We start from the raw sequence: 23,746 nt of genomic DNA, 5'->3' as shown, positions 1-23,746 counted from the left end.
GGGATGCAGGGTCTGTAGCCCTCCTGCCCCTCATCACCCCTCCCAACCTCCCCTATCCACCAGCACCCCAGCTCCCACAGGGAAAGAGGAGCTGCTGCTGCCCCAGCAGCAATGGAAAGGCAGGAATTGCTGCTAGAGGGACCAACCTGAGGCTTGCCTGGCTGTGCCTGGACTGAGGCAGGATCAGGCAGTGCTCAAGCCCCATACCAAGAGGCCTCCCATGGGGTTTTCCTGCCCCTCCTGCTACTGGTGGGGCAGTTCTGATGTCCAGCACTCCCCCAGCCCCAGCTCACCCCTCCAGCTTCCTGCTTCTGTCTGTGGGGGGTGCTGCCAGTGTATGAGGGGTTTGGGGGAACTCTTGGAAAGTGTTCAGCTGCCAAAACAGTTCACCTCAATGCCAAGCACCAGGGACCCAGCAGCTTTCCCGGGGCAGGAGATAAAAAGAAAATCTGTTAGGAAGGCAGGGTGGCCCTGGAGTGACCACAGGACTCAACTCTGCTAACCCTGCAACTTCCTCCCCAGGATCAGGGCATCTGGCCAGGATGCTTTCCCGAAAAGAGCCACTATCCATGTGTAGTTGCTTGTGACAGGCTAGAGGGGACACAGTGTTCCCATTTGATGGCCTCCTGAGGTCCCTGTGGCTGGGTGTTTCCAGAGCTGTTGTGGTTGGCACACCTGGAGAAAGGCGAGTCCCCAAGGCAGGTCAGAGCAGAACACTTGCTGCGGAAAGGGAAATTAATTATGGGCACTTTGCTGCACTCCAAGTGACTGCAAAGGCTGATGTTTCTCCTGTTGGCCGATAAACTAATTGTAATGGCAAAACCTCAACAAAAGCCAGGCTTTTAAATGCTTTCTTAATTAATAATGCTCAATAATTACTTGACGTCAATGACCAATTAAAATTTTGGAGAAGGGAAGTTGCTGTTAAGTGCATGATACCTTTACTCCTCCAGTTGCTGCGTCTGGGTTCCTGCAGCTTTGATGAATCCCGCAGAAAAGCACCAGGAAGGCCAAGCCCGATGTTTTTAAAGGAAAACATTAGGCAGGAAGAACGTGAATATTCACGTGCATGTCCACAGGGAAAAGAGGAGGGAAGCTGAACAGTCGCTCAGCCCCGCTGCTCCCTTTGAGGGATGGCAATGCAGGTGCCCAGAGGGGTGGCATCCATGGGTGGCCCTCTCCTGCCCCTACGGTGTGCTAAGTGGGGTCTTAGCACCCTGTGGGGTGCTTTCCCCGCATGAGTGGAAGGGCACCATCCCAGGGAGTCCATGGTCAAGCAGTCTTAGAGGTCCTGCTGAGTATTCTGCACCCATGGGGGTCACCTGCCTCATGCAGGCATCTGCTATGTGCCTCTTCCCCCACCCCACCCCTCCTCTTCATTCTCCTCCTCCTTCTCCTCCTCCTTCCAACTATCTGTCTGAGGACAGCATCTCCCAACTTGGTGCTGCCAGGCCTCAAAGCATCACTAGTTGTATTTTTTGGGCTGGGAGTTGGGGGGATCCCAACCCATCTGCTGTTAAGCAGAGTCTCGGGAAACCTGCCATTCATCCTCCCCACAGTGCAGTGCTGGAAGGGTTAATGTCCTCCTCCTCCTCCTCCTCCTCCTTCTCCTCCTTCTCCTCCTTCTCCTCCTTCTCCTCTCAGCTTCTCAGCCATCTTAAAACCGCTAGAGCTGGAGCTGTGCAGTCCCTTTTCCCACTCCTTTTACAGTATGGGCTGGCTGGCCAGGGAGCCCAGCCGACTCCTCCATCCGTCCAACTCCTTTCCTTCTTTGGATGTCCCCTGTGCTGGCCGCCCAGGCACTGCCTCCCTCCCACGGGACCAGTGCCCCTGGTGAGGGGTGATGGCCGGAGCGAGGGGCTGCCCGGGGCTGGGGCCAGCAGTCACAGGGTGAGATTTTTGCAGAGGTTTCTCCGGGACAGCACTGGGTGTCTGCCAAGATGGATGCCAGCCGGCTCCCGGGCACCGTTAGCACTTAGTGAGCCCTTTATACCTGCAAATCCCTTGGCGGGCGTTAGGAAAATCCTTCTGCAGGAAAGGTGGGAGAGGGTCACAGTCAGTAGCTGGAGAAGGGTGAGGAGAGTGGACGAGGGGTGAAGGAGCCTGGTGCAAAATATCCCATCAAGTATGGGCACAGGACTCCTTCCAGTAGGACAGCAGCAAAGCCTCACCCGGAACGTGTCACCATCCCAAATGAGCTGTGGTCCTGGAGTGGGGAAAAAAGCAGTAGGAAGTCCCCCAGCCCAGAAAGCTGAAGGCAGGGAGGGCAGAACTGCGGGCAGGGAGGGCAGAACTGCAGGCAGGGAGGGCAGAGCTCCCCACTGAGCTCTTCCCCCATCTGCCACCCCTCACATCTGGCCTTGGGGATCCCAGGGGTGTTGCTGGCAACCGTGGGAGAGTTGTTGGAGCATGCGCTGTCCAGACGGATGGACAGCCACAGCCACAGGCACAGCCACAGGCACGGCTGGCTGTCTGTCAGGACAGCAACAGCACGTGCTCCCAGCTCTGCATCCCCAGTGCTCTGTGGCCTGTTACCCAAATACCAGCTACTGCCCAAGGGTTTATGCCCCTCGTGAACCTGGGGAAAGCAGGGGAAAGGCCTCTGGGGCTGAGGGGGGAGGCAGAAGGAGGGCGTCCCTGTGGCCCCTCTCTGCTGCTTCAGCAGATGTCAGCCCAGGGAGGAGGAGGAGGTCATCCAGAGATCACATTTGGAGATTTTTTTGGTCTCTGTAAGTCTTTGTGCATAGGATGGTGCCTGAAAAGAAAATGAGGGGAGAAGGGGGAGCAGGCCCCAAAGGCACAGGGAGGTTTTAGACATGCTCCCCCCCCATGCTGCTGCATGTCCCCATGGGCCACTGGCAGAAACAGCCTCACTGCAGCCCCCATGGACACTCCATGGGGGTCAAGGACCTGTTAGTTGGAGGGTGGCTTTTTCAGCTGCCCTGCAGTGACCCCCATGTCTTGTCCTGCCTGTCCCCTATGGGGACACCAACCTGGGGTCTGAGACCCCTTATGCCTGTGGACATTGAGCTGCTTCTGAAGCTGCCCAGCTCAGCTTCCAGCCAGTGGCTGATATGCTCAGAGCAGGGACAGTCACCTCTACCCCTGCTCAGGGTGTCTGTGTTGCACCCTCCCTGTGCCAGCAATGGGCGTGTGTGGTGGGTGGGAGTGCGAGAGTGGGTGTGCAGCAGGAGTGCCAGCAGATTCCCAGTCCCCACCTGAGCAGTGGGTGGCACAGGCACAATGGGCAGCACGTTGCTGCTCCCAAGGAGTGTTTGCTGCCAGCCCAGCTGCTGGCGGGATGAGGCAGCTCCCCACAACTTGTGACACCCTTGAGTGGTCCCAGTACCAGGGTGTGTGGGGTGCAGGACTGCTGCTCCTGTGGGTGCCATGGGTCCATCCGCTCTCCAGCAGGGATGATTAATACCTTAACCCCTCCTCTTCTGCTGCTTCCCAGCCTCCTGCTTGGACAGCGGGGTGGCTGGAGGGGAAATGCCAGTGGACTGTGGAGCTGGAGGGCTGTGTCCTTTGGCCAGTGTTGTGGTGCTGGGGCAGGGTGTCCAGCAGTGCTGGCAGCAGGGCGCCCTGGCCACCCAGGGAGCAGGTGTCCCAGTGTGAACCGGCCAGCCGAGAGCCCCGGCAGCAGGAGGCAGGATGCCTGGAGTTCCCATCCCGCTTGGCCCTGTCTCAATGGGACTGAGCGCCAGGAGTGGGGGGATGGCTTCTGTGAGCAGCCAGCAGCGCCACAGCCCAGGCTGGCTGGCCTGCAGTGCATCCCTCTTTTTTACCCATTTTTCTCAGATGTGGTGGTGGAGGCAGCAAGCACACAGCCCAGAGCTTGGTGGCACCCATGGTAGCATGGCTCCCTGCCCCTCCTGCCTCTCACACAGGCCCTGCTGCAATATCCGCACTGGAGAGCAGCAGGAAAGGTCCTGGGAGCCTGCTGTGCCTGGGCAGGAGGCTTTGCAGGCCCACCAGTTCATGCCAGCCCTCATCTCCCAGAGCGGCTCTGACAGCTTCACCCCACTTGCTCCTGCCTGTGCCTTGGCCCCCTGGCGACCACCTTCACACCACGGCCCTGAGCTGAGCCTGGCAGGGTTTTGTGCATTCCCAGGCATCTCACTCCATCCTCTCCTGCCTGCCCTGCTCTGCCCTGAGCATCAACTTCTTCCCCAGCACCTCATTTCCCATCTGTGAACAGGGTCTCTCAGGAAAACCTTGGCAAAGTGTCACAGAGGCCGCAGGTCCCCAGCAAATTTTGGGGTATGTCTCCTTCCCTCCAGGATGTGCAGCAGAGGGATAAATCCTGGTGTTACCCAAGTGCTTGGCAGAAATGGTCCCTTGCCTGTAGTGCCAGAGAGACAGTAAGTGCAGCCAGATCAAGCACTGGCTGGTTTGGGTGAGGAAGCATCCCTGCATTTTGACAGCAGGGAAGCCACAGGAAAGCCACTCATCCTTTGTCAGGAGGCCTGAGTGCTGCTGCTCCTCTCACCAGGAGCAGGGGGAATCCCATCCCACCCAGGCAGGACCTGCTCATGACAGTGCATCTCTACACCCCTCTGGGATGCAGAGTGGGGGATTTGCACTCACAGCATTTCACCAGCAAACCAGCCCCATGTGTCAGGAGCCGCACAGAGAGAAGGCTCGTGGTTTTTCTATGCTTTGCATGCTTTTTGGGCCAGTATGAGCCTCTGGATGTGTCCAGGCAGTGCCCAGCCATGGGCAAGGGGAGCATCAGTGCATCCCCTCGGCTCCTCTCACACCGAATCCAGCAGCTGCAGGATAATAAATGAGGAGTCTATATTTAGACGCAGCGTCTGGAGAAGCGTCACGGTGTTGCCAGCGGGTTTTACCATTCACCACAGGCAGGTTTTCCCACTCCTCCCGCTTGATGCCACCTTTGCAGAAAAGCTCATCAAAGACATCCAGCACCAGCTGGAAAAGCATCCCAAACAGAAGAACCAATAACTACACAAGATCTCGGCACCTGCTGAAGGATGACAGAGCGGAGCATCCCAGGAAGCCTTGGAAGGAAGGAGCTGGCTTGGGCCCTGCTGTGTTTGGCAAAGGCCTTATTTTGTTGCACAAAAGTTTGTAGTAAAGAAACAGGAATGGAGCCATCCCTTGTGCCCCTCCTGGTACTGCTGTGGGTGCATCCCAGACGGCGTCTCTTTTCCATGTGCTGGACTGGCTGATTCCTGTACATTTCCCAGTGAGTGGAACAAAGGCTGTTCTGCAGCACTTCCCCCTCTCTACATTCCCACCCGGGCTCCCTGGGTTGGACACCAGCCGTGGCAGAAGCCCCACAGCCCTGGTGCAGGCGGGCAGCTGGCTTCATCCCACTTCATCCTGCCTGTCAGCACAGCTGCAGGTCTCATCCCACAGAGCTGCTGATCCATCTGGTGCCTAAACCTCCATGGCATCCCGGCTGCCCTGGCTGTGCCACTGCAGCTGCTGGGAGCAGCCGGGGGTGGTGAGGGAACATTTCCCTGATGGAACCAGGGCTGCCGGGCGTCCGCTGACTCAATTGGTGACATATGAAGTTCCCTGCAATCCATGTTGAAATTTAAGGAGAGGCCAGAGTGTTGTGCAAAGGCTGAAGAGCCCTGTGCAAAGCCAAGCTGCAGGTTTCCTGGCATTCCAGAGAGTGAGGTTGGTGCTGGCTTGGGAATGCTGAGATTTGCATGAAGATTCCCGGTGCTCGGATCTGGGTTTTTTCCCTTGTTTTGCAATGTCAGAGGCTGTTGGGAACAGATGCTGGCTCCTCCTCTCCTAGCCTGGGGAGAGTTTCTCCAGGCAAAGCCAAACACTGAGCCATTGCCATGAGGTGTGAGTGTGGCAGAGCCAGCTGGTGACAGACATGGTGACCAGCTCTGGCAAAGCCCTCCTTTGAGGCTCACAGCACTGTGACTTTTTTCCTGCATCCTTCCAAATTTTGGTTGCAGCAGGTCACAGGAAGTCTTTTGCTTGGGTTCCTGCACTCCCCCAAGGATGCAGACAGGGTGGGAAATGCCATTGTGGCCACAGTGCTGGGCAAAACTCACCAGCAGTGGGGCAAACAGCCCCTTCCCCACTGCTGCACTGTGGGTCTTCCCTTCTCCCAGCCGAGAGTGACGGAAGCTATGGCTGCCCCATCCCTGGAAGTGTTTAAGACCAGGTTGGATGAGCTCTAAGCAACCTGGTTTAGTGGAAGATGTCCCTGCCCATGGCAGGAGGGTTGGAATGAGATGATCTTTAAGGTCCCTTCCAACCCAAAGCATTCTAGGATTCTATGGTGGGTATCGTGTGGGCACGAGCTGCACATGAACAACATTCCCCCTGACTGCCTGTGGCACCGGGACACTTGAGGACACCTCAAGGACTGTGAAAAGCTCATTCACAGCTGAGCTGGGGGATAACAGCACATCGTGCTGGAGGATGGCAAGCTCTGCCTGCCCCCACCCCTTGGGGCACCCTGGGGAAGGAGAGCCCCTTGCTCACAGCAGCTGTGGCGTGTTCAGCGTGGGGACGGAGCCCAGGCAGCTGCCTGGAGGGGACTGGCAGCTGTTTTGGGAGGAGGAGGAGGAGGAGGAGGAAGGCACCTGACTAGCAGGCAGCAGTCCAACTAGTTGAAACAGCTCCTGTTGTGGTTTGCATAAGCAAGCACGGCTCAGCCGGGTCTGGGTACACACAGCTCCACCTGCTCACCCAGGGCTGGGAATGGCACTCGATGGAGGCACCGAGGTGGCTGCTTGCTGTGGTGACGTGCCCACTGTGTCCTCTGTGCCCTCCACACTGCCAGGGGCTGGGAGGTGTGGGGGTGGCTGTTTGCAGCCAGCAGTGGTGGGAGGGTGCTTGCTCGGGCTGTGTGTCCCAGCAGGATCCCCGCCAGTCCCCTGACGGTGCCATGCTGAGCGCAGCCACGAGCCCTGGTGCCCTGCCTCCTGCCAGACCCCTCCAAGGTGACATTGGAGCCTCTGCCCAAGGACACCTGGCCATGATCCCACATGGCAGCGTCTGACACAGGGAGCAGAGGCAGCCGAGACGGATGGCCTCTGTGGAGGGGAGATGGATGGATAAAAGCAAAGCACAGAAGGTGGTGCTGGGGCTGCTGACTGGAGCTGCTCACATGACTGGGGAGCTGCTGCCAGGCACTGGGGCCACGCAGTGTATGAAGGTGGCACACCAAGCAGGAGCCTTAACTCCCACTAGCCTTGCACAGGGATTGGGGCCATCTGGGACATGGCACTGCCAGGACAGAGATGGCTTCCTGCACATCAGAGGGGACCCCCAGATCTGATGCTCCCAACCTGGAGGCAGCCAGTTCCTGGGCAGGTTGTCAGATCCAGATTTCGAGTCTGGATTTCAGGCCAGCCTGCCCCGGCTTTATCTGATCCCTGGTTTAGCTAGGGTCAGAAACAGGGGGGACAAGGCTTGGGAGCAGGCAAGCTCAGGGCAGGGTCATGAGGGAGCTGGCACAGCACATGGAGTGGGTAAAAGAGTCTGATTTAAATTAATAAGTAATGCTTGTAGGCTTCACCCCAACTGGTTTGGGAGGAGGAGGAGAGGGGCCCCAGTGCTCAGATGCTGCAGCAGGGAGTGGCCGGACCCCTCCTCTCCTGCCCTGTTGGAGCCTGTCTGTGGGGGTTTTGAGGAAGGCAAAGGTGTGGTCCTCAGCAGGTGGGAATTTGAAACAGCACAAAGCTTTGTGTATATGGGTTTACATGTGCTCCTGAAGGAGCCTTTTGCCCTTGTAGCGATTTTTCTATCTGGAGATCTTGGAGCAGTTTCTTTCCAGAGTGAGTCAGTTGTTTGCAGAGCAGGAAGACCGGGCAAAGTGGGTTGGCAGCACCAGCTCCAGGCTGCGGCACCCAGAAATGCTTCCTGCTGAGCCAAAAAGCAGGGACAGGGCCCTGGGCCCCTGAGGGCAGGTGGCCTGGCTGGGACATCCCTGAATGCTCTGTTGCGGACCCGGACACAGCAAAGCCTTGTGCTGGCTGGTGCAGCACTGGGAAATCCCCAGGCCAAACAGGTTGTGCTGGTGGAAGCCCAGCGGGTGCAGGAGCACCGGCCTGGCTGGCCCAGAGGTGCTGTTCAAGGATCACACCTCCACCATCCATCCAACTGTGAGTGTGTACACAGCCTGTGGTCACGGACCTGCTGGGACCTGCTCTTGTCTCACCTTCCCCTGCCTCGGTTTTCCCACAGAATTGGAATGGTATCAATACTGCCAATCAGCTCATATTAGTGGCATCCTAGCACTGATGGTGCCCACCTGGAAAATACCCACCTGTCAGCCTTCCCCTTCCTGATCGGCTTTCTGGGCAGAGTCGAGTTGGAGCAGGGGCACGGGGTGACCACACCAGGTGGTGACAGGTCTCCTCTGACAAGGACACCTCCGGGTACTGTGCAGAAAATGGGCAATAATTTAATTGCGTGAAGCAGGAGCAAGGAGAAGAGGGAGCCCCCAATTCAGGGGACAGGGCAGGGGGACCCACTTCTTGGTCCCTTCACAGGGGGCCCTGGTGATGGAGAGCAGTGAGGTGCAGGCAGCATGGCCATGCCATGGGGTGCCAGGCCTTGTGCAGGGGAGCAGGCAGCAGCTGGAGCGGGCAGTGCCGCCTGTTCCCTTCAGCAGTGGATGGATGCAGAGAGGGGCAGCCAGCAGTGCTTGCTTGGCAGGGCTGGTGCTTCCACCCCTGCTGGGATATGGGTCTGGGCAAGCATGGACAGGCTGGGTGGGAGGGTACGGACAGATCCACGTGGTTTTGCCCTTCCCACAGTGGTTTTCACCTTTTGAGATCTCGTGCCTCCAGCTAAAAATTTCATTTTTCATGTGGGAGCTGGGCACAGCGTGGGGTCCTGGCAGACCCCCTGGCAGACCCCCCTGGCAGAAGGGCCAGTGCAGGACGAAGGGTCTGTGGAGGATCTTGGTGGGTCAGGTTTGGTGGTGGTGCCCTGACCCCCAGCAGGGTATGGCGTGTCACTGGAGCATGCCTGTGGCGGCAGAGTGTCAGGGCGGGACTCACTGAGAGGTCAAGTTAATGCAGGAAGATCCTCCTTACGCCTTCTTAACCCCAGCTTGAACCTTCCCCGTCTCCTGCCTTGTCCTGATTAGCACTAAGAGGCTGCTTTGCTGCCGGTGGCACAGACAGCTCCGAACAGTGCAGGGCACTGTGCTGTCTTCCATGGCAGGGAAGGCCTGAGCACCTCTCTGAGCTTTGGTACCAGACCTGTAGGCGGGAAGGCAGGCAGGAGACATGCTTTCCTTCCTCCCCTGCTGCCACCTCCCTGGCAAAAGGGACTGGGAGTGCTCCTGGCAGGGGCCCAGACAGTCCCTCCTCCTCACAAGGTCTGAAAAGGTGCCGGAGGCTTGGGGAGGTGAAGGGCATCCTGCAGATGATGGTGACAGACTGGCAGGGGGATGACATTGGGTTGGAGTGTCCGGCAGGCTGCAGGTTCTTTCCACCCACTCGTCAGATGTGTATGTAAGGGGGCAGGATTCAGGCAGGACATGGACTGGCTTTAACCTCAGCTCCGGTTTCACAGCCGTGGATAACACCAAGTGCCAGAATGCACTGGGAATTACAGCTCCCACCAGGCTGCCTGCCGAGCCACTGCCACCCAGAGAGCCCTGTGTGTGGTGTCCCAAGCCAGGGAGGAGGGTACATCAGTGATGACAGTTCCCTCTTCCCCGTCATTTCACAGCCTCCAGTCAGCAGCCCCAGAGCTGGTCACACCGTGGGGTGAGTGGCTCCAGCCCAACCAAGATCCTGCCCCTCCAGTTGCTCACTCCCTGCTGCCGGCCCACGGGTCCCAAAAGCCTCCTGGCTTCCTGACACTGACTCTACCAGTGCCTGGGAGTAGCTCAGGGATTCCCAGGATTGCAGGCTGCGGCCGTGGCTCCTGGAAAGCCAGGGTGAGCTTTCCAAGCAGTGGAACATCCCAAGGTTGTGGCTGTGAGTAGGGAGCATGGCTGTGGCTGGGCTTCATGGTACAGTTGGAGTGGGACACAATGTGGCATGATGTCCACCACGCTCCCTGCAGGCAGTGGCTCTGCCTTCTCTGAGGCTGCAGCAGGTCTGACCTCACTCGTGCTGTGGGGAGCTGGAGGAATTACTGCCTCAGGCAGGGATTTGCTCTTGGAGCCAGCTGAGAGGGGTGAAGAGCTGTCAGTGCCAGGGTGAACAGTGCCCATGGAGCTAAGCTGGGATAGGGCTGCTCCTCCTCTGGTCCTGGAGGAGGCTCCTTGCTGGCGTCCCTGTGCCCACAGCAATCATATGGCTGCTGGCTGCAGGGACATGAGAAGAGGAAGGTCTGAAAATAATCGCCCCCTCATGTTTTCCTTTCAAAGGAGGGAGTTGCCATCATGGGGAATTTTTGTGACCAGCAGAGCTGGCTAACAGTCAGCTCCTCAGTGAGTCAGGCACTTATTCCCTCCCATGATGCAGCCTGGCCCCTTGTGCTGCCAGCCTGGCTGGAGCTCAGGGTACCCCCACTCATAGGGGTCCCCAGCTTGTCTCATGGAGCCACAGCATTTCCTACCACCTCCAGCTGTGGGTCTGTGAGTGGAAGCAATCCCAAGAGTTTCAGGGTCTCGATGCCCCACTGGCCTCAGCCATGGTCCCCACTGCTCCCTGTCCTGTAGGGCATCTGTGCGGAGCCTCTCGAGCTTGTGGGGCTTGTGCCACCCTTTGCTCCGTCCTTGCCCCACACAGGCTGTGCTGCCTCACTGGAGAAAGGCTACAGCGAGATGAGCATTGTGTAACCCCTGCCTGCTCCTGCCCTGCCTCTCTCCCCACAGCCAAGGGGGTCACATGCCAGGGCTGGAGCCCTCCGAGCTGATGGGACATTTCAGTTCCCACTGTGCTTTGCTGGCTGCTGGCTGTTGGTCCTGCCTTTGGTTTTGGGGAGATTACAAGGCATTTCTTAGAAAACACCATCAGTGTTCAGGCCCAGGCGGGTGCCCTGCCTGGCTGATGCCATTGAGTGGTGCCAGCCCCACTGCCTGCAGAGCACCCGTCGGTGACGGGGACAAGGCTGGCAGCAGCCACTGGCAGTGCATATTTGGTGGTGCCAGGATCAGCAAACAGTGGGTGGTGTTTGCCAGGCTGGCTGCTGGCAGGGTTGGCATGGGGTGCTTCTGTTTGGCTTGAGGGATGCAAGATGAAGCTGTCACACTTGGGGAGACAAGTTACCAGCGCGCTGTGTGTGCCCAGGTGTGCTGACACTGCCTGGACAGCCCTTTGCCTGGCAGACTGTATCCCAGGACACGGCAGCAGCAGCCTCTGGCATGGGGCTGTTTCCATTAGGTCGTGTTGAGAGAGGAGCATGGCTCTTTGGGAACAACCCGTTCCCTGCTGTGTCTGCTCCTTGCACAGAGCACAACAACCACTTGCCCTTGCTTGTGCCTGGTGTTGGCAGTGTGAGGGTGCTGGATTTGGAGGGTACTCTGAGCTCTATGCAGGGGCTGCAAGGTCTCCACGGATCTGTTGTGGCACCAGTAGGTCTTGCAGTCCTGGGCTGGTCTGTCCTGGAGCTCAGGCAGAAAGAAAGTGTACTCTCTAGTTTAAAGCCCAAATAAATGGCTGCTGGGTATAGTGTAGACATGCGGCTTTGTAACCCGTGATATACTTTGCTGCTGCCCTTCTTCTTAATCCCGACACACCTTTGTTTAAAGTGTTCCAGCAGAACGTTGTTTATCCAGGCCATTACTACCAGTATCTCAGGCTCCTTTTTTCTATCCTGTGACTCATGGACACTTTTGTGCAATTTCTTCCATCTTTCCTCCATATCAAAGATACTCCTGGCAAGTTCATGTTTATTGTTTGCAGTTAATGTTTAATATTTCCTATTACTGGCATCTCGTGGTTGATCTTAATTACACCCTTCTAAATGTAAGACAAAAGTCAGCAAGTGAGACTGTGTTCAGGCTGAGGCTGTGGCTCAGAGCCTCATCCTGCTGGTGCCTGGGGCTGGGTGCCCGGTGTACCCCCTGTGCCCTCTCGGCATGTCGCAGGCCGTGTTGGGAGGGTGGCTGCTCCATGTGTGCCACAGAACCACAGAATCATTTATGCTGGAAAAGGCCTCTAAGGTCATCGACTCCAATCTTTGAGTCCAGCCTTTGAGTCCAGCCTGTGTTGGCACAGTGTCCGGCGTGGGGCCTGGCACCGCCGTAGTGGCTCCCACGTGCTGCACCAATGTGGACAAACAGAAGCTGGTTTTGAGTAGCTCCAGTGGAAGAAAGCTTCTGTTTGCTTTGCCCAGGCTTTAAATGTGGATGCTGGTTTTGCCTCTTGCTGGCTGGGCTGAATTGTTAAAATGGATTAGTAGAAATTTAAAAAAAAAAAAAATAATTAAAAATTAACAGAGTGCAGAGGGCAAAATGCCCTGCTCCTGGAAGGACAGCAAGGTGTCGCATGCCTCTGTGCAACCTGGGAGCCTGGGAGATTCCTGTGTGCCTTTCCCCTCAGACCTGGGGAGCTGGATGAGGGAGCAGTCTGATGCTGCCAAGCCCTGCCTGTGCCCTGCCTGTGCCCCCCTCCACTGTGTCAGTTGGTGGGTTTGCAGGCAGGGTCCCCTTGCCTCCACTGCCCCTCAAGGAGGTACCACTCACCCTTCACTTTGGGGCTCTCTGGCTATAAATATCGTGGGGTGTCAAGGGGCAGTGGGGCCAAGTCACAACCTGACACCACCTCTCCCTCATTCACAGTGACATTTTATCAAATGCCACTCCGGAGGGGGGGGGGTTGCTTATCTGCTGGCACACACTGGTGACCTTCAGAGCTCTGGCCAGGTGGCTCCTTGCTGTATTTACACTTATTTATAGCTCTCTCCTCCATTCTCACCTCTGCCCTCCTCCCCAGTACTGGCGTGGGGCTGCCTGCCTCACATGGGTCCCTCTGGGCTGGAATGGAGCTGACGCATCCCTGGGGGTGACGAGGGGCTGGCAGCACCCAACTTTGCCCCCTCAGGGTGCTGGTAGCCTGACTGCACAGGGACCCTGTCCCACGGGTGGCAGCTGCAGGAACAGCAGGGTGCACCCCAGGGCAGGTGGGGCTGGGTTTGATCCCAGTGTGGGTCATGCCCCCAGTGCCTTCCCACTCCGGTGCTGGGACAGCCCGGGAAGGTGCCAGGGGTCTGCAGGAACCAATCCCGGCCTGCCCAAGTGGGGCTCCCCCTGCCCGAAGCAGCTGACGGGGTGAGCAGCTGTGCCCACCGTTGCACTGCCTGGCGAGAGCCCATCCCGGTGAAACAGCCTCGTGGTGCCGTCTCCCTGCGCGGCTGTAATCCCCATTTCAAGCAGTCTGTGATTACGGATTTCCCTGATAAGCCCAGACGGCTCTCTCCAAAACCCCTGCCCAAGGATTTTCTTTCCTTTTTAGAGTCAAGCCTGGGGTGAGGGCAAGGAGGGAGAAACTCCCCGTTGGGCTGCGAAGGCAGGCGCTGGGATCCGACACTGCCCGTGGGGCTGAGGGAGGGCTGGCGGGAGCTGGCACTTCATGTTCTCGGCATTTCTCACCTTCTGCTCGTTTGGGTCCCAGCCTAAACGCTACTGGCTAATTTGGGGCTCTGTCTCCAGCACGTGTGGATGTATATTTATCCCTTAATGCTTTGAGTAGGCTCTTGGCTGTGGGGAGGGAGGAGGCTCTGTGCGGGGCTGAGTCACTGCTGCGCTCCTCAGGAGGAGGTGGGTTGCCTGTTTCTGGCTGGTTCCTTTGGCCTCTCCGAGGAGCTGCCACTTTCCTTCCTTTTTTTCCATACAGCAAAGTGGCACGTGAATGACAAGGCAATTGCAAAGCATCCTGGGGCTGTGTCTGCAGGCAGCAATGCAGAGCTGCCCTCCCAGGCTTAGGCAGGATTAGGATCCCGCGAAGGTGCTGCCCCTGTCCAGAAGCACTTTCACGCCGGCAGACTTCAGAGGCTGAAACTTTTGCAGCCTGACTAAGCATGAGCACAGTGTGTGTGCCATCACAGTGTGCTCAGAGCTCACTCCGAAATACTTGGCCACAACTTCAAGGGATTGGACCCAAGGGTTTTGCAGATAAGGGAAATTTCTACTGGTATTGTTGTCAGGGTGTGACAGAGGAGAGGACCTGCAGGTCTCTTTGTCACGGTCACTGCCCTGTCCCCAGCTCCCTGAGCCAGTTAAGCACAGCAGACAATGAGCTGAGCTCTCATGCTTGCCTGGCAGCAGGGCTCTGGTTCCTGCTCTCTGTGGGCTCAAGGATACTGCTGCTCCTGGGAGCCAGCAGCCCATCCCCAGCCAGCCTCTCCAGTCCTGACTGGGGGATTTAGTTTGAGCAGCCCAAGTTGACACTGAAAAAGAGGAAAACATTCCCTGTCTTGTTAATCCAATATTTGAATTAGAGTTGGGCTTGGAGAGGAGCTTCATGTCTCTGCAGTGATAAGACCTCACATGCTCCCACACCAGAATTAACACTACTCCAAAATAGGGAAAAGAACTGAAAGGGAAATGTCCCACCTGCTGTCCCCACAGCGTCAGGAGCCAACACTGAGCTGTGCTCAACGGGGCATCCTTGGATGTGCCTCCAGCCAGGGACTGCCCACATACCAGAGCTGCTGGGGACATTAGAGACAGTAGCCCACACTGACCACCCTCAGAGTCGGGCAGGGAGATGGAGCTAACCCCCGGGCCAGCTCCTTGTCCTGTCTTGCCTTGCCACTGCCCCGGGAAGGACAAAAACTGGGGGCTTTGCAAAGGGGTGGGGAGTCAGAGCAGCTGGGAGTTCTTCCATTCCCTCCTGGGGATGACCAAGGAGACACCAGAAACTCTCAGACTGATTTGCTCACACGGGGTTTCCAGGAGAAGGTGGAACACAGGCTGGGGGGAGCCAGCCCCTCCTCACCCGCAGTGCTCAGGGAGAGGCCCCACTGGCACTTTGGGAGCATTTAGGTGCAGTTGAGGCTCCCGGGGACAGGAGAGTTGGCAGAGTGACCTCTGGATGTCCTTGTCTGCCAGTTTGGAGATGTCCCTTGTGCTTTCTCACTACTGCCAGTGGTGGGCATGGACGGGGGCCTGGCAGTGGGGTGGCACAGCCATGGTGGCACGGAGCCCTCCTGCTCACCTGGTTGTCCTGGGCATGCACAGCATAGCTGCTGCCAGGTCCAGCAGCCTCAGCAGGGGCACAAAGCGAGCACAGACCCTCTGCATGAGGATCCCTGGGGAACCCCTTCTCCCACAATTGGAGTGACAAACCCCTCACAACAGGCAGGACTATCCAAGCTCAGCAGTGGATAAATAAAAGTGTTGCTGCTCTAAGCAAAGCCTCTGCAGAGGGAAGCTCTGTGCAACATGTGAGCGAGTATCAGCTGCCTCTCTGTCCTGGAATTGCAAATGCATCTCAGTTGGGGCTGAGGTTGGAGTTGGTTCATGCTTTAAGGAAAGCGGAGGAGGATGTCTCTGAATGGAGGCTGTTCCTCAAATGTCCTTCACCTTCCAGCTTTGGCTGCCAGGTGCAACTGCCAGCTTGGCATTGCTTCCAGAGAGGATGCCCAGGGTTGGGCTCCTGCTCCCTCAAAGGATGGAGCTGTGTGGCATGGGGGCACCTGTGTAGGGCATCTCTCCTCCCCAGAGCAGGGGTTCATCAGACACGTCACAGTGAGCTGCCGGCAGCTTTCTGGTCACAGCCTTGCTGCAGCACACACAGGCCAGGTGTCTGGGCTGGAGGATGCCTCCGAATTTTTGAGCATGTCTCCATGGGTGTTTGCTGGCTGCACACCAAGAACCCATGGCTGATCTTCCTACAAACTCCCGAGTAAAATTAGAACAAAAGTTCACTCCTCTCCCAAGGCAGCAGGAAATGCAAAGGGTGGGAAAAGGGAAAGTCAGAGCAGATGAGGTCCTGTGCCCGCAAGCAGCCTCCCCACTGCCGCTGCCACCCCCGACACTGGGTGGGGGGCTGGGTCCTCCCCCACCCCCTGTGGCCAGCCTGGAGGGACTTCACTCTCAGCGCTCTGTGCTGGGCTAGCAGTGCTTGGAGTGATGGATTCCAAGCTCAGTGACGTATTCCCTCTGGAGATTCAGGTCCTTGGTGGCTGGGGGGGTTAAATGGCACTGTCTAGCAGAGGGGGCTGGCTGGAGCTGTGACCATGTGCTGGGGTGCCCATCCATGTGCTCGTGCGGGTGATCGCACTGGGCAAACGCTCTCCCCATGGGTTTTTTTTGAGGAGGGGGCTCAACACAGGCCAAGCTGAGTTTTTAGGCATTCCTGACCTGTGCTAGCTGGGAGCATCCACAGAGTGGCAGTGCCGGGGCAATCCTGCCCCCGTGGTGCCCAGAGAGGGCAGCTCAGCAGCATTAGATTGCAGGAGTTTATTTTTACCCAGCCCTGTTGCCAATGGGGACATGTCACATCTGTGGAGTTGATCAAAAGACATCCCGAGCACTGGTGTCAGCTGCTCCTTGTGATCTCAGCACCAGGATCTTTTCCCTTGTGGCATATCAAAAGGAGCAGGAGAATTTGACTGCTCTGCTATTTTTAATTGAACGCACACACGCACACACAGAGACACACATATATATATGTATGTATGGCTTTTCTAAAAATAAAAGCCTTTGCCTGTGTTCCCATGGGAAGATTTGGGGAGAAGGGGGAGCCAAAGTTGTTGCAAGACTTTTTTTGGAGCAGGCGCTAGAGCAGAGGGAGGAAGGCAGGGATGGGCCACAGCAGGTAAGGGACACATCTGAAAGGCCAAAGGACATCTGATCCCAGAGCAGCCCAGGCTGCACCTGAGCAGAGGGGGAAGGAGAACAAGGGGAAAGGTCGCATCTGTGTCCCCCAGAGCTGGCAGGGATGAGAATAGGGACCAAAGATTTTTGCAGGGCAGGTTAGGAAAGCCCCAGCCTTGGGAGGCTGTGAGGAGTATCAGAGCCTGGAGCCACTGAGGGGTGCCTGATATACTTTGTGGCACCACACTTGCGTAATCTACCTGATCCACATCCCCCCAGCAGCAGGATGAAGGAAGGATGCTGGGGAGAGCATCCCCCACCATGGGGCAGCTCCCAGGCCCTTGCAGAGCTTGGGCTGGGGCAGTATCAGCAGCCCCAGCTGCCATGACATGGCACTGGCTCACCATTGGGCCATGAAAATGCTCTCCCCCCTGTCCTTGCCCATGCTTTCCCTGTCTCCCACCTCCCCTGGGACTGGTTGGGGCGGAAGGCAGGTGAGAAATGTAAAATGGGAGTGAGTGTGTGCATGGGAGTGCCCTTTGGGGTGCCCTAAACACAGTGGGGAGCACGGTAGACAGGCTTCTCAGCCTGTGGGAACACAATCAATAATCCCAGATTATCCCAATTTGACCAAAAAAAAAAAAAAAGAGAAAGAGAGAAAAGCTGTATTTTCCATTCCTCCAGCTGTGTTTGAAATCCCTTTTCCTTCCCGTTGAGTGAAGGAGGAGACCTTTCCAGGGAGCTTCAGGAGGAGGAGCCCCCGCGTTCCCCTGCCCATGCAGCCTCGCTCACATGCTCAGATGTTTGCCTGCTCCAAAATCCATTTGCTCTGTAAATAAACTTGCTTCCCTCACTGCCAGAAAACTTCCCCTGGGCAGCCAGTGCTGGGAGGAGTCGCACCAGACCTTTCCCCTGTGCGTTTGAACCTGGACATAGGCACAAAACCAGGCACCGTCCAAATGCCAGCACAGGCAGTGGGGGCCAGTGCCAGCCCTCACTCCAGGGGTGCTGGGTACACCTGTGGGGTTTTGTGGGAGGGCAGTGGCTGGAAGCCAGGATGAAGCAGGGCAGGTGTCAGCTCCTTTCTGTGGTGAATGGAGATTTTTAGCTCGGTTCCTAGAGCTCGCATCACCCTGTGTGCACCCGGACATCCATTAATTTCCGTGCCATTTTCTCATCCTGTACAATGCAGGGAGTGGGATCTGGATTGCACTGGTGGTGCTGCTTCCCCAGAGGGACTGTCCCTGAGTGGTTCAGTGCCATGTGGCAGGGATGGGAACAGGGTAGGGACCAGGTGTGAGGCCACTCACAGGAGCCTTGCCCTGTGCATTGCTGTCCCATGTGCACCCAAGACTCTTGCCTTGACCTCCAGCTAGATAACCTGGATGTCACCCTTAGGTGGCACCAAAGGCAGGAATGGCCCCTAAGAGCTCCAGCAGCTGCTTTGCCACAGCTTGGGTGGCTGTGCTCTGCCCCCAGCATCTGCTCACTGCAGGAGATGGGGCTCTTCCAATGCAGATGCTGCTGTTCTGACTCCTGCCACAGCGAGGACACAAGAGGGGGTTGATGGAAGTTGTGGGGGTGTTCTCAGTAACCAGCAGTGCCAGTGTCAGGCTGTGCAAACCAATCTGGCAGGTGTGCAGTGAAGAGGTGCTCACCACGCTCCAGACTGCCATGAAATTGCTCCTGGAGCCATGTGGAAAGTGGGTCTGAGAAAGGGGCCTGCGCGGAGGTGGGAGCGCACCAGGAGACTGTCCGTCTCCGCAGGTGGATGCTGCTGCCCCTTGCTTCCTGTTGCCCTGGCACTGCAGCGGGCTCACCCCCTTTCTCTTTTCTGCGCAGTACGAGGTGTCTGGCGAGGAGCACCTCTACTCCGACTTCCCGGAGATCGATCTGTCTCAGCTGGATGCCAGCGACTTCGACTCGGCCAGCTGCTTCAGCGAGCTGCAGTGGTGCGGGGAGCACTCGGAGACAGACTCCAGCCAGTACAGCACTGATGACTCCGAGCTCTTCCAGGTACCCCCATCCTCCTGGCACAGGGCACCCGAGGATGGAGGCAGGGGGAGGAGGGAGGGAGGAGGGAACACGCACAGCTATTAATATCTCCTCCCCAGCTGATTAGTGCTCCATTAATTTGTGCACTGGCTCTAAATGGGGCAAGCGGAGTAAGGCTAATGAGGAGGTGGAGGAGCAGAGGAGGCTGCTGAGCCAGCCCTCCTGTGGTGTATTATTCACAGGGAATTACAGCCGGGGTGCAGTGCGTCCCGTTCGATTCCCAGAATGGCAGGGGTGTGCCAGGGCGGCAGTGCGGGGGTCTCAGTGCTGTGGTGTGGGGCAGAATTATTCCTTTCTCAGGAGCAGAAAGCAGCCCCCACCCACACTGGCTTCCCAGTTTTGGCAGCCCCCTCTGTTTGGGTCTCGGGTCCTTTTGGCAGAGGTGGCTGGTTTCTGTGCTCGGCTTTGTGCTGAGATGGATCCATGTGCCAGCATGGACTGCACGGTGCAAAGGGGTGCTGGGACAGAGGGTGCTCCTGGGCACAGGCAGAGCTGGTCCATAACCCTCCACATCTCGTGGAGCTGTGAGGCCAGGGCAGGGCTGTGAGCACAGCAGAGGCGCGTTTGGAGACAGGGAGGTGCAGAAGCTGCCTGGGGATCGGGCACTTTGCCTTTCTCACATTTCCCAGAGCTCATGCCATGCCCTGGATGTGCCTGTCCTTAGGGGCTGGAGTTTCTCTGCCCTCCTGAGCAGCACCCAGGCCCTTACCCCTTGGACAAGGAGGTTGTGACCCAGTAGTGTCAACTAGTAACCAACTCTGGGTTACATTTTGGGAGGGAGCAGGATTTATATTTAAACAAGGGGAAAAAAAACCAAAAAGCCCCAATATTTTCTAACCTGGCCGTAATAACAACCCTGTGGCTTTTATGCTGTGCTGATGCTGTGCTTGAAAATGGTCCAGTCCAGCTGAGGGACCTTCATCACGAGATGCATATTTTCCGCTGAACTTCCTGGGGAAAAGATAAACAGAAAAGAAATGCAAAAGACAGGCCCATTAGGAGCAGTGGAGTATGATGAAATGTATCCCACTGAACTTATATGCACAGTGCTCTCGTGCCAATAACAGGAGGAAAAGAAACGGAGCCAAAAATGGAGCATCCTGCTGCCTTTCCCTGGAGCCTGCTCTAGTAACTGCGAGCAAGGTTAGGGCAGGGAACAAAAGATATTTAATTTTCAAACAAGATGAGAGAAATACAGGAGGGTGTGTGCAGGCAACAGTCCTGCTTGCGAGCCTGAATTTACCCTCGTGCTAATTTTATCACTGATGGTAGCCTGCTTCTTGTTGGACATGGTTTACATTCAGAATGTGATGGAGGAGGACCAAAAAGAAGGAACTCCTGACTCACTCCAGCCATTCCTCAGCTTCTCTGTCCTCTCTTGGGCTTCTGCAGTGTACTGCCAGATTGGAGGGGAACTCGTGGGGCTGGGAGGGCACTGGGAAGGCTGGAGGTGCGTCAGCCAAGCCAAAGCCTAGATGGAAAGAGGGAGGGACCCAAGAGGTCGGGTCAGGGCAGCAAGAAGGGAGGAGGCAGGAGCAGCCCCTGGTCCTGACCGGCCCAGTGCAGCCACAGACACTCACAAATCTCCCATCAGCATCCCCACATCATGCTATTCACCCAAAGAATAGGTCAGGGGAGCTGTAATGCAAGGCCTGTCACGCTCTGAGGGCTGTGCTCTGTGGACACGGTCCCTTGCAGAGCACTGGGTGCAGCCAGCTTTAAGTGTGAGGGCTTAGAATCCCTGTTGAGCTAGAGGTGCCTGAGTTTGGGGGCTTTTAGTGAAAACAAAACTCATACTGGTTGTTGTTACAAGCTGTGGTGTTTGGCCAGCAGTGCAGCCCAGGCTGAGCTTCCCCTGTGCCCTCCTGGGGGGCTGTGCCCTTTTGTCCACTGGGCAGCCCTGGGCTGAGCTCCCAGCTCCTCACATTTTCTCTGCCTTCCCTGTCAGGAGAACTGCAGATTAACCAGCCGTGACCTCTCAGGCCTCCCCACCCCCGTGGAGGGCAGGAGGCTGTGCCTGCCCCCTCCCTGGGCTCCCATCCCAGCTGGGGCACTTGCAGCCCAGAGTCAGGAGGATTGGGCAAGGAGCCTTTTAATCACAGATCTTTTATCTTCTGCTGTTTGCATGATGGTGGGGGGGAGACAACTGTTGGGAGAGAAGATGCTCTGATTTATTATTTTCTGTTAGGGGTTCAGGTGGACAGATTGATGCTCCTTTTCCGGTTGGGTCTCTCCTCCTCATCCCATCCTGGTGGTGTGCTGGGGAAGAGCTCTCACAGGCTGCCCCACGGGGTCACTGGGAAGTGGGAGCTGGTCAGTGAGAGCTGCTGTTGCTCTGCTGGTCCCTCTTCCCCCACCCAGCATCTCACAGACCCTCTGCCCAGCCTAACTCCCCCCTCTCTTCTCTGCCTGCTCATTTCAGATAATAGACAGCGAGAACGAAGCGTTGCTGGCAGCCCTCACGGAGACATTGGATGATATACAGGGAGATGACATGGGCCTGGCTGCCTTCCGAACTATGAAGAGGGGGACACGCTCAACAATGCCTACACCTCACCTGCCCCCTCCCCCAAACCCACCGCCCCGGTCACGGGGGGGCCGTCCCCGGCCCCCGAGTTTGATGAGCTGTCTCTAGTAAGAACCCACTTCCTACTGTTTAAGGTGGATTTGGATGAGCCCCTGATAAGCCGGCTGCATGGGTATGATAGGAAGCAAAGGTCTGAATTTTTTCATTCTAGGCTTAAAACTCTCTTTAACCGTCAATACCAAAGCATATACTTGTATTGTATACGTATACATGTTCTGCATCATTGCTGTCACCTCCATCACCATCCTCACGGGAACAAGCTGTGTGTATACAAATATGTATATGAATGGGGTGGGGGTGGGTGTCAAAGGGGTGGGGGCTGCTTTGGCAGGACCCACACTTGCTTTTAATCGGACATGCAGATGTGGGGCTGCCTGGGGGTCTCTCTGGCTCATCCCAGCCCCGTGTCCGTGGGCAACAGTGGCTGTTCCCACCCACCTCTGCCCCGGGCTGAGCTCCGTGCTGCTCTCGCAAGAGGGACACAGGAGCTTGGCCCGGGTGTCATCCTGTGCCCTCAGCTTCAGTGGGAGGGTTTGACCCTCCCTGTCCCTTCCACCAAAACCCCTCAGGGGCTGTGTGGCCTCCAGTCCCTACAGATTTGGTGACTGGAGTATCCCTCTTGGTTCTCTGCCATATTGGGGCTCCAGCTCCGCTCCCCATCCTGCCCAGGACTAACTGGCAGCATTTACTGCCATCCCGAGGAGATCCTCTGGGACATGGCACCCAGCCTGCTCCCTCCTGAGGCTCACAGTCCCCCCCAGGGACCCCTCAGCCTAGTCCCGGGGTCTCCTCAAAAACCCAGAAGGGGAGGAGTGACATCCAGTGGTGACAGCGTGCATTTCCACCGCCCACGCCCCTGCGCAGGGGTATATATCACACACGATATGTCTGTGTATATATAGGATGTATACGTTGCAGGGGTTGGGGGGAAAGGGTGCTGGTTGCTTCCACCAACAGGAGCTGCACACCTAAAGCTGTGGGTGCCCCGGTTGACATTTCCTGGCAGACCTTGACCTGGGCACCCCCTGTTTCTATCACCCCCGCACCCCCCAGGGCTCTGTGCCCACCGACCAGCACGGGAGCCCCAGATCTGTCTCCTCCGTGCAGTCCCCCAGTGCCTACGCAGTCGTCTTGCTGTTGAGCTGTTGTCGCCTTCGGTGTTAGCGCGACATGGTGGAATATGAAATGTTGTTGCTGGGAGTGGGGTTGGTGTTTTTCCTCCCCCTAAGCAAAACTGGGTTTGAGTAGAAGAAAAATGTTGTGCTGACCTTGCCATCAGAAGAGATGGCTCTGTGGATGACCCAGGGAAAACCCCACTCCCACCACCCATGGGCTTTGGGGAGATCCTCGACAGGTCCCACAGGGGTTTGCATCTGCAAAATGCCTTGAAAGCTCATTAATGAGTTCAGGCCCTCTCTGGATGTTTTGGCTAAATGAGCCTTGCATGGGGGCACAAGTGAGTTGTCCAAACCTGTCACTTACATCAGCACAAAGCCTCTGTCACCTAAGGGCAGAATTGTTGGAGTAAGAAGTTTGGATGCCACAGCAGCTCCTGTGTATCTGACAGGAGTGGGGTTGCCCCTGGGAAGTAAATTCTCTCATGTCTGCACTACCCCGACCTGCTTGAGGGTCCCTGGAGACATGAGTGAGTGCTGTGGAGACAGCCCTGACCCGCTCAGGGCTGCACATGGCCAGGCACCTGCCCCCACAGCCATGGTGGGGTGGGAAATTCCTCCCTGCCTTAGATGTTTCTTGCCCCATTTTTGGGCACGTGTAAGCCAAGGGCTGCAGCCCTGCTGGCGCTTTCTCTTGCCCTCGCTGCCATACCAACTCTTTTTCTTGCCACTTCTCTTTGCAGCTGAAGAAGTTGCTCCTCTCTCCATCGCATGTGCCTCCGAGCTGTGAGGCTCAGCGGGACGGGACCGCCCGGCGCCCGGGGACCCCAAAATCCCGACCAGCACGGCCCTGCACGAAGGTACTTCCTCATGGGCAGAGCTCGAGCCCGTGCACTGCCCACCTCTTGGGAGCTGTCCTAAAGAAAGGCACTGAAGGATGGTGTCAGGGAGCATGGGCAGCCTCTGAGCTGGGCAAGGGGCTGGGGCTGGGCAGAAACCATCACCTGTGGTGTAAAGTAAATATTTGCAGGTATTTTCCCCAAAAATGCCAAGGCAGTGGAAAGGATTCCAAAATGTTTATTTTGGAGGCAAAGACACTGAAAACTTACAAAGAAAAACTCTGCAGCAGCAGTGAGAGCGCTGGGCCTGAGAAAGTAACTCCTCCGGATCTTTTCCAGGTTTCTTATCTTCTCTGGCCTCCCTCTCCCAGCCTCAAGACAGGCGCAGCCTGTAACATCCTGAGAGTTTATCTCTCCTCAGACCAGAGAGACACAGGAGGGACACAGGAGGAAAGAACACTTCCCCATCCTTGAAAAA

At 56.9% G+C, this 23,746-nt stretch overlaps 1 protein-coding gene across 1 annotated transcript in view; it reads left to right on the top strand.

Annotated features, from left to right (window-relative positions):
* The window catches only part of PPARGC1B (PPARG coactivator 1 beta), a 50,109-nt gene that overhangs the window by 14,114 nt on the left and 12,249 nt on the right, over nucleotides 1–23,746 (top strand). The window contains 4 exon segments of the mRNA XM_032703132.1: nucleotides 18,515–18,688; nucleotides 21,150–21,243; nucleotides 21,246–21,361; nucleotides 23,173–23,289. Of these exon segments, the coding sequence (XP_032559023.1) occupies nucleotides 18,515–18,688; nucleotides 21,150–21,243; nucleotides 21,246–21,361; nucleotides 23,173–23,289 (501 nt within the window).

This window comes from Chiroxiphia lanceolata, chromosome 15 (genome assembly GCF_009829145.1).
Source record: "Chiroxiphia lanceolata isolate bChiLan1 chromosome 15, bChiLan1.pri, whole genome shotgun sequence".
NCBI lineage: Eukaryota > Metazoa > Chordata > Aves > Passeriformes > Pipridae > Chiroxiphia > Chiroxiphia lanceolata.
Note: the sequence above shows the minus strand (reverse complement) of the source record. Positions and strands in the feature narration are given on the sequence as shown.